The 9920-nt window shown below is 38.6% G+C and overlaps 1 protein-coding gene across 1 annotated transcript in view; it reads left to right on the forward strand.

Annotated features, from left to right (window-relative positions):
* Positions 1–4212, forward strand: part of BCAP29 (B cell receptor associated protein 29) — a 55107-nt gene extending 50895 nt beyond the window's left edge. The window contains exon 8 of the mRNA XM_090287349.1: positions 1761–4212. Coding sequence (XP_090143475.1) covers positions 1761–1796 — 36 coding nt within the window. The 3' untranslated portion in view covers positions 1797–4212. The remainder of the gene's footprint in view (positions 1–1760) is intronic.
* The last annotated feature ends 5708 nt before the right edge of the window (positions 4213–9920 follow it).

Here is a 9920-nt window from a genome sequence, read left to right on the forward strand (position 1 = left end):
ACATCCATTTTCCTTGGCTTCTTCATTACTTAAATGAGTATTATAATACTTTATGAGCATTAAACCAGATCCTGTACAAGAAAGCAATTTATTTTTAAACAAGAAAAGCTCTCTACAGCCATAAAATGCTAGTAATTATTTCTTGGACACATTTTTTTCCCATTCACCTACTCTCCACCTTACCCATACACATTGTCCATTATGAGAGCATGTAAAAAATTCTGAGATTTAGGTATCATTAACTGAGAACCATTGTCTTAAAAGTGACTCTTACACTTTGATATTCACCTTCTGAATCCAACTTGAGAATCAAAAGCTTGATGTAGACAATCTACAGTAACCACATTGTCCTTATGAATTTTACTTCTCTTGTCAAACTAACCTTAACAATTGAATTATATCCTAAAGTTCTTTGGGAAACTTATTTTTCTTAATTTTATGTAGTTGATTTACTTTAAAGAAAACAATCATAAAATACGGGACTGTAAAATATTAAGGAAACAAAGGTAGTAAAGGGGAAAGCTGATTTCTTTACAGTAAACGAATCCCACTTTGTAGCTTTAAACCCACTTGGATTTCCCCTCTGGTCCCCTATCTGTGATAGGCACTAAATAAATATTAGAAAACCGTCCCTTCAGAAAATATAGTCTTTGCCTTTCCTTGTTTGCCATGGCTCTCTTCTAGAAAAGAAAAAACAGAACTAAGGGTTATTGGCAGCACAAACGCATAAGCACCTGCCAGTTTTTAAATTTCATTTTGGAAAATCACCCTTCACTTAAGAGACTTGTCCAGCGTAACAGCTCCATTAAAGCTATGATTTTTATCTACAGTGGTAAGATACATATAAACATATGAAGTGACAACTTATCATTTAAAATGCCTCTCTAATCCTGTCTTCTGATTTGGTTGCTTAAAGTTGATGTTATTAAAGTTGTTCTGAAAGCACCAATGCTCAGCCTGAACAAGATCTTGATGAACTTCCTGTGTACATGCAATAATACTACAACTCTGTTTTATGAGGATTTTTTTTTACATTCTTAGTGCAAATTATCTTTTAAGGTTAATTTCTATCCCATTTTCCTCCAGTTTTAAATGATGTATTATAGTCAACTCTTTTTTTTTTTATTATTTACTTATTTGTTTGTTTTGTTTACTTATTTTTAGAGAGAGGGGAAAGGAGAAAGAGAGAGAGAGAAACATCATTGTGTGGTTGCCTCTCACTTGCGCCCCAAAATGGGGACCTGACATGCAACTTGGTCATGTGCCCTGACTGGGAATCAAACCAGCAACACTTGGCTCGCAGGCCTAGTCAACTCTTAACGTGACCAGTAAAGAGTATAATTTGAGAAAGTAGTTCTATTGTCAAATATTGGAAGAACAGTGGTGTTAAAAGGCCTCCGCATCTGGGGGTTTGCTTTTCTTCATTTTTTCTCTGCCAAAATATCTTAATTGGGTTTGCAAAAGCTGAATTTTAGAAATTTGTTTTTCTGTGATATAAATTTGAAACTAAAGCAAAATAGATTAAGACAGTGGTGGGTGGGAAGAACTTATCAAGAGTGTTATTTCCCCCTCTAGATTTTTTCTTCAAATAAAACCCATCAGTTTTGTGGTTTTTAAAACTCGAGACCTTCTCAGTACATATTTTACTTTTGATTACTGTGATAATTAATAACTATCCACAGAAAAGAGAAAAAAAATTGAAGTCCTTGTCATATCTATGAATTTATTTCTCTTTGCTGTAACTCAATTTTTTCTTGCAGGATCATCTGCGGAAAGACAACAAGAAAGGCCAGTGAACTGTATGAAAGAAGATTATGATACACCATGTCAAGATAATGAATTTGTTATCATGTTAGCCTCCAGAAAACTTAAAATTCAGTCCAGAAAGATGTACTATGACCAACCAATGTTTTTTTAAATGTCATATATAATGGCATTATCACAATATTTAATGATGTTTTACATATAATGTATGGTATATTTTCTGGCTCTTAAGTAAAATATAAGCATGTTAAACACACTCTTTAGATACTCATAATAACACTGGTGGATGGTGGCTATTTACCAATTGAAGAAAAAATTCATTAGCCAGTTACTACCAAAATTAGATTTTTAAGTTGCATGAAACCATTAATAGCCTTTAAAAGCTTTGATGAGGTTCCCCTAATAATAATTTAGTTAACCAGATGATGATAATGATTATGTATTTGAATATAGTATCCAGTACCAGCAAACTTGTTCATAAGGAGACTAAGTAAGGATAAGTGATCAGAATTTGCCACTCTATTAATATAGAAGAGTCAGAAAGAGCAAAAAATGAAAAAATGACCTTAGGTTTTTTTAAACCTGATGATGCTATGGTTTACTCTCATAAAAAAAAAAAACTATATAATTTTTGTCACTGTGCTTCTGCACCTGTAGGACAGTTTTTGTTGATATTTGTGTTAATAACATAATTAGTAAGTGTTCAACCTTTTTAAAGTTCATCTAGGAATGGAGTTTACATCTGTTTGCATAACTGTCACAGCACTAAACTGAAATTACAACAATGAGGGATTCTTGACTCAGAAAGTTAATGTACCACATATCCAAAAAAACAAGTATTTCCCATTGCTGTGAGAGTTACTAATCATACAAATATTACCTCAGATATACATACACTGGTGTCACAGTTTTTCTGAGATGTTTCTGTACTCTGAAAGCTAACTATTAAATACTATTTTTTCATTCAGATATTCATTTAGAGTTTCCTTTAGAAGACGGTAATGATTACAACATTAATATGATTTAGGTTGTTCCAGTGTTTTGACATGGAAGTTTTCTTCCTTGTCTCATAAAAGCCTAAATATAAAGGAAAATGGAGCCCTGGCTGAGTCACTCAGTTGGTTAAAGTATTGTCCCAATACACCAAGGTGTTGTGGGTTCAGTCCCCAGTCAGGGCACATAAAAGAATCAACCAATGTTCCCAACACCATTTATTGAAGAGACTCTATTATATGCTTTTCCTCCTTTGTCAAATATTGACCATAAAGGGCTGGTTTTATATCTTGGCTCTCTTTGCTGTTCCATTGATCTTTATGCCTATTCTTATGCCAGTACCAGTGGTCTTGTAGTATAGTTTGATATCAGTTATAATGATACCTCCAATTTGGTTCTTCTTTCTCAAGATTGCTGAGGCTATTTGGGGTCTTTTTTGTTCCATATAAGTTTTTGGAATATTTGTACTAGATCTGTGAAATATGTCATTGGTATTTTAATAGGAATTGCATTGAATCTATAGATTGCTTTGGGTAGTATGGACATTTTAATGATGCTAGTTCTTCCAGTTCATAAACACCAGATATGCTTCCACTTACTTGTATCTTCATCAGTTTCTTTCTTCAATGTCCTATTGTTTTCTGAGTACAGGACTTTTACCTCCTTGGTTATATGTATTTCTAGGTACTTTATTTTTTTTGCTGTTGGAATAGTAAAATGGGATTTTTTTCTTAGTTTTCCTTTCTGATAGTTCATTATTATATGAAATTGCAACTTATTTCTGAATATTAATTTTGTATCCTGCTACTTTGCCAAATTCATGTATTAGATCTAGTTTTTTTTATGGAGTCTTTAGGGTTTTCTATGTATAGTATCATGTCATCTGGAAATATTGACAAATATACTTCTTTCTATCCAATTTAGATGCATGCTAATTCTTCTTCTCTGATCACTGTGGCTAGGACTTCTAGAAATATGTTGAATAAAAATGGTGAAGCAGATATCTCTGTCTTGCTCCTGATCTTAAGGGAAATGTGCTTATACATTGAGTATAATGTCAGCTCTCGGTTTGTATATATGACCATTATTATGTTGAGGTATGATTCATCTATTCCCACTTTGCTGAGAGTTTTTATCATAAATGGCTGCTGGATTTTATCAAATACTTTTTCTGCATCTATTGGTATAATCATGTGATTTTTATCTTCCATTTTGTTTATGTGATGTATCACATTTATTGACTTGTGAATATTGTACCAATCTTTCGTTCCTGGAGTAAATCCCACTTGATCATGGTTTATTACTTTTTTAATGTATTCCTTGATTCAGTTTGCTAATATTTTGTACTCTACCACCAACTTAACCATACAGAAGAATAAAGTCAAAAGAGATAAAAAAAACTTAAATGTTAGCCACAAAATCATAAAAATTCTAGAATAAAGCATAGTAAAGTCATAGGCATCTCTCAAGGCAATATTTTTGTGGATATATCTCCTAGGACAAGGGAAATAAAGGAAAAAATAAACAAATGGGACTACATTAAACTGAAAAGCTTTTGCACAGCATAATAAATTATCAACAAAATGAAAAGGGAACCGACTATGGGAGAGCATATTTGCCAGTGATACAACTGATAAGAGGTTAATTTCTAAAATATGTAAAAAATGTATACAACTCAACACTAGGAACATAAACAATCCACTTTAAAAAATGGGAAAAAGGCCTGAATAGACATTTCTCTTAAGAGGACCTACCGATGGTCAATAGACTTATGAAAAATGTTCAACATCACTAATCATCAGAGAGATGCAAGTTAAAACCACAGTGAGGCCTGGCTGGTGTGACTCAGTGGATTGAGCGCCAGCCTGTGAACCAAAGGGTTGCTGGTTCGATTCCCAGTCAGGGCACATGCCTGGGTTGTGGGCCAGGTCCCCAGTTGGGGGTGCATGAGAGGCAACCAATCAATGTTTCTCTCCCTCTCTTCCTCCCTTTTCCTCTCTCTGAAAATAAATAAAATCATTAAATTTTTGAAAAAAATAAAACCACAATGAGATATCACCTAACACTTGTCAGAATGGCCATCATCAATAAGTCACCAAACAACAAGTACTGGTGAGGATGTATGAGTGCAGACTGGTGTAGAATTGCCTTTTGACCAAACAACTCCACTACTGGGAATCTATACTAAGAATTCCAAACCACTAATTTGAAGGCCCAATGAACTTAGAAGAATAGATGAACTTAGAACTTTAACGAGATAGGAAATACAAAAGCAGAACTAGAAAATATAAAAAGGACAAATCAGAAATGAAGAGTACATTAACTGAAATGAAGAATACATTACAGGGAATCAACAGTAGAGCAGATGAAGCAGAGCATCAAGTCAGCAATTTGGAATATAACAGAGCAAAAAACGTCCAATCAAAACAGCAAAAAGAAAAAAGAATCCTAAAGAGGATTGTGTAAGGAGCCTCTGGGACAACTTCAGGTGTACCAACATTCACATCATGAGGGTTCCAGCAGGAGAAGAGAAAGCAAGAAATTGAAAATCTACTTGAAAAAATGATGATATAAAACTTCCCTAACCTGGTAAAGGAAATAGGCATACAATTCCAGGAAACACAGAATCCCAAACAAGATGAACCCGGAGAGGCACACGCCAAGACACATCATAATTAAAATGCCAAAGGTTAAAGACAGAATCTTAAAAGCAGCAAGAGAAAAGCAGTTAGTTACTTACAAGGGAGCTCCCATAAGACTGTCAGCTGCTTTCTCAACAGAAAATATGCAGGCCAGAAGAGATCAATAAGAAATAGTCACAGTGAAGGAAAACAAGGACCTACAACCAAGATTACCCAGAAAAGCTATCATTTAGTATCAAAGGATAGATCAAGAACTTTCCAGAAAAGAAAAAATTAGAGTTCATCACCACAAACCAGTATTATATGAAATGTTAAATAGTCTTCTTTAAAAAGAAGAAGGGGGAGGGGATCAACAAAGAGGCAGTCTTTTCGGCAGCCATCCATCTCAAGAGACGATGGTGTAGCTTCTTAAGAGTCTATCTGCACAGCCAAAAATGGCTGTGCAGTCCGACTCGGGAGTGACACGGTATCTGTCTCCTCCCGTGTTGAATCGACATCTTGCGATGACGCTGGAGTGTCCTCTCCAGTGAAGCTGAAGCTACAGAGCCTGGGCAGGGTGATATGGAGGGTCTGCTGTTGCCCATGCAGCAGACCCTCCCTCTCTTCGCAGCTGAAGGGTCCAAGGGAAAGACGGAGTCAATACAGCTTGGCTTCAGGTGCGCCGCAGGAGTTGCCGGTGTTGACTACAACGTCAAACCGCCTTAGGGACTCCGGCTCCGGATTTTCTGTCGGGGTTTACTCCCTTAGCCTTTCCCCTGAAGAGGTATGCCGCAAGGCAGCGGAGGTTTTTTGGAGTCAGAGTTTTCCTTCTCTGATGTGCCCTGACTGGAAGATCGAACCAGCGACACTTAGCTCGCAGGCCGACGCTCAATCCACTGAGCCAAACCAGCCAGGCAAAGAGGCAGTAGATACATATCTATCAACAATTGAATCTAAAAAAAAAAAAAAAAAAAAAAAATGAACAAGCAGAACAGAAAGAGACTCATAGATACAGAGAACATTTTGGTGGTTGCCAGACAGGAGGGGTTTGGGGGTATACGTGAAAAAGGTGAAGGGATTGAGAAGTACAAGTTCTTACAGAATAATCATGAGGGTGTAAAGTACAGCATAGGGAACAGAGTCAATAATATTCTAATAGCTATGTATGGTGTCAGATGGGTAATAAAATTATTGGGATGATGATTTAGTAAATTATATAATGTATGTGAATTTTAATTGAAAAACATTTTTAAGAAAAAAAGAACATGCATCCCTATGTTCATTGCAGCATTATTTATAATAGCCAATATCTGGGAACAGTCTAAGTGCCCACCTGTAGATGATTGGATACAAAAAGCTGTCGCACATTTACACAATGGAATACTATGCAGCCATTAAAAAGAAGGAAATCTTACCTTTTGCAAGAGCATACATGGACCAGAGATTATTATGCTAAGTGAAATAAACCAGTCTCATATGTGAAATCTAATGAATAAAATAAACTGAAGAACAGAATAGAAACAGAGGCATGGATACATGGAACAGACTGACAGCTGTCAGAGAGGGAGGACAGGGGATTGGGTGAAAGAAGGTGAATGCATTAGCCAAAGAACATACATGCATGACACATAGACACAGACAACAGTGTGGTGGTGTCCAGAGGGAACAAGGGTGGGGGGCTAATGGGCAAAGGCAGGGGAAATGGGGACATCTATATAATAGTGGAAATAATAAAGTTGAAAAAAAAGCAGCCCCAGCCTGGTGGCCATGGCTGGGTGGATCAGTTGGTTGGAGTGTTGTCCCATACACCAAAAGGTTGTGGGTCCACTTCCCAGCCAGGGCACACACCTAGGTTACAGTTCCAATCCCTGGTCAGAGTGCATCAGGAGGCAACTGATCAATGCTTCTCTCACATTAATGTTTCTCTCTCTTTCTCTCTCTCTTCTCTCTCTCTCTCTCTCTCTCTCTCTCTCTCTCTCTCTCTCTCTCTCTCTCTCTCTCTCTCTCTCTCTGTCTCCCTCTTTCTCCCTTTGTCTCCCTGCCCTTCCTCTCTCTCAAAAGTCAAAAAACATATCCTCTAGTGAGGAATTGTAAAAAATCAACCAATGAGTGCGTAGATAAGTGGAACAAAAAGTTTCATCAGACTCTCCTCCTACTTACAAATTTACCTCGAGGTTCTGGACCCCAGGAATCAGCACTTAAGAAGTTCTAGCCAAGTTCTCTAGAATTTGGTAGGAGTCACCCTTGTTGCTTATCTGGCTATATCTTGGGCCCCAGTACTGATAACTACAGTACCCTAAACCCCAGTTTAGAGCCTGAAGCTTAACTATTTCCTATGATACTGTTCAGATGCCACCAGCCTACAAGGATCTCTAAATAAATATCCATGCTTGTAGTTCCGGTGTTGGTCTCTCCTTGCCTACAGTGACATCCTGCTTCCACCTTGGGCGTCCCAACCACAGCCACTTGGATGTGTCTGCTCCTGCCGTTTTGCTCTACCTCTGTGGGTTAGCCTGGTCATGCATTCTTATTCCATTGTCCACTGCCTTCTCACTATTCCTCCCATCTGTGTTTCACCACAGCTGAATGGCCCATACCCAGCCCTACTGACATATGGTATACCTTGTGTTCGCTATACATGTCAAAAGCCCATGAAGTCCTTCTGAATTTTTTTGTTTTTCAGCATACCTTTCTGAGAAATCTTGAAAACCCACTTATGAAGTTTCAGTTTTCTCTTTTTAACGTTTCTTTCTCTAATCAATTTACTAAATGGCATTATTACCTTCACAGTGTTGCTTTTCACCTTGATGTCTGAACAAACATAAGACTTTATTACTCCTTCCTTCTATAGCCAAAAGTGATATCAACACTACAGAACTAAATAACAACCCCCCACCCCTGTCAAAAGATATCCATGTCCTAACTAGGAATATTCTCTTCTATGTGAAAAGAGTGATTGTTCAACTGATTGATATTTCTCTCTCACATTGATATCTCCCTCTCTCTCTCTCCCTTTATCTCTCTCCTTCCCCTCCTTCCTTCCCTCCATCCCTTCCTTTTCATCTCTCTCTAAAATCAATTAATAAATATATCCTCAGGTGAGGATTAAAAAATAATAAAAGTGAATATTACCTTATGTGGGAAATGACATGACTAAATTCGTCGTCGTCGTCGTCGGCAGCCGTCCGTCTCGAGAGACGATGGTGTAGCTTCTTAAGAGTCTATCTGCACCGCCGAAAACGGTTGTGCAGTCCGACTCGGGAGTGACATGGTATCTGTCTCCTCCCGTGTTGAATCAAGTGCGATGACGCTGAAGCTACAGAGCCTGGGCAGGGTAATATGGAGGGTCTGCTGTTGCCCATGCAGCAGACCCCCCCTCTCTTGGCAGCTGAAGGGTCCAAGGGAAAGACGGAGTCAATACAGCTTGGCTAAATTAATGATCTCGAAATGGAGAGATTATCCTGGATAATCTGGGTGAGCCCAAAATGCAAACACAATTATCCTTATCAGAGGCAAAGGAAGATATTAAGATATTACCATAGGAAGAGGAGATGGCATTGTGACCAGGGAGGCAGAGACTAGCGTGCTGTAGCTGCCAGAGCTGGAAGAGGCAAGGAACAGATTCTTCCCTAGAGCCTGCTGAGGGACTATGACCCTGTAGACACCAGTGGAACTGACTTGGGCTTCTGGATTCCAGAACCATGAGACAATACTTTATTGTTTTAAGCCACCAAGTTTCTTTGTTCGTCTTTTTAAAAATTATTTTTATTTTTTAATTACAGTTGACATAAATTATTATATTGGTTTCAGGTATATACCCCAGTGATTAGACATTACATAGTAAGTGAGCATTCTGTTAAGTCTCACACCCATCTGACACTATACATCCACACGCATCGGCAGCCGTCCGTCTATCTGCACCGCCGAGAATGGTTGTGCAGTCCGACTCGGGAGTGACACGGTATCTGTCTCCTCCCGTGTTGAATCGACATCTTGCGATGACGCTGGAGTGTCCTCTCCAGTGAAGCTGAAGCTACAGAGCCTGGGCAGGGTGATATGGAGGGTCTGCTGTTGCCCATGCAGCAGACCCCCCCTCTCTTCGCAGCTGAAGGGTCCAAGGGAAAGACGGAGTCAATACAGCTTGGCTTCAGGTGCACCGCAGGAGTTGCCGGTGTTGACTACAACGTCGAACCGCCTTAGGGACTCCGGCTCCGGATTTTCTGTCGGGGTTTACTCCCTTAGCCTTTCCCCTGAAGAGGTATGCCGCAAGGCAGCGGAGGTTTTTTGGAGTCAGAGTTTTCCTTCTCTGATGTGCCCTGACTGGAAGATCGAACCAGTGACACTTAGCTCGCAGGCCGACGCTCAATCCACTGAGCCAAACCAGCCAGGGAACTGACACTATACATAGTTATTAGAATATTATGACTATATTCTCTATGCTATAGTTTATATCCCCATGACTGTTTTGTTACTATCAATTGGTACATCTTAATCCCTTCACCTTTTTCACCCGTCTCTCCAAAAATCCTCCCATCTGTCTGG

Source organism: Furipterus horrens, unplaced genomic scaffold, assembly GCF_987537825.1.
Source record: "Furipterus horrens unplaced genomic scaffold, mFurHor1.1.pri manual_scaffold_9, whole genome shotgun sequence".
NCBI classification, from domain to species: domain Eukaryota; kingdom Metazoa; phylum Chordata; class Mammalia; order Chiroptera; family Furipteridae; genus Furipterus; species Furipterus horrens.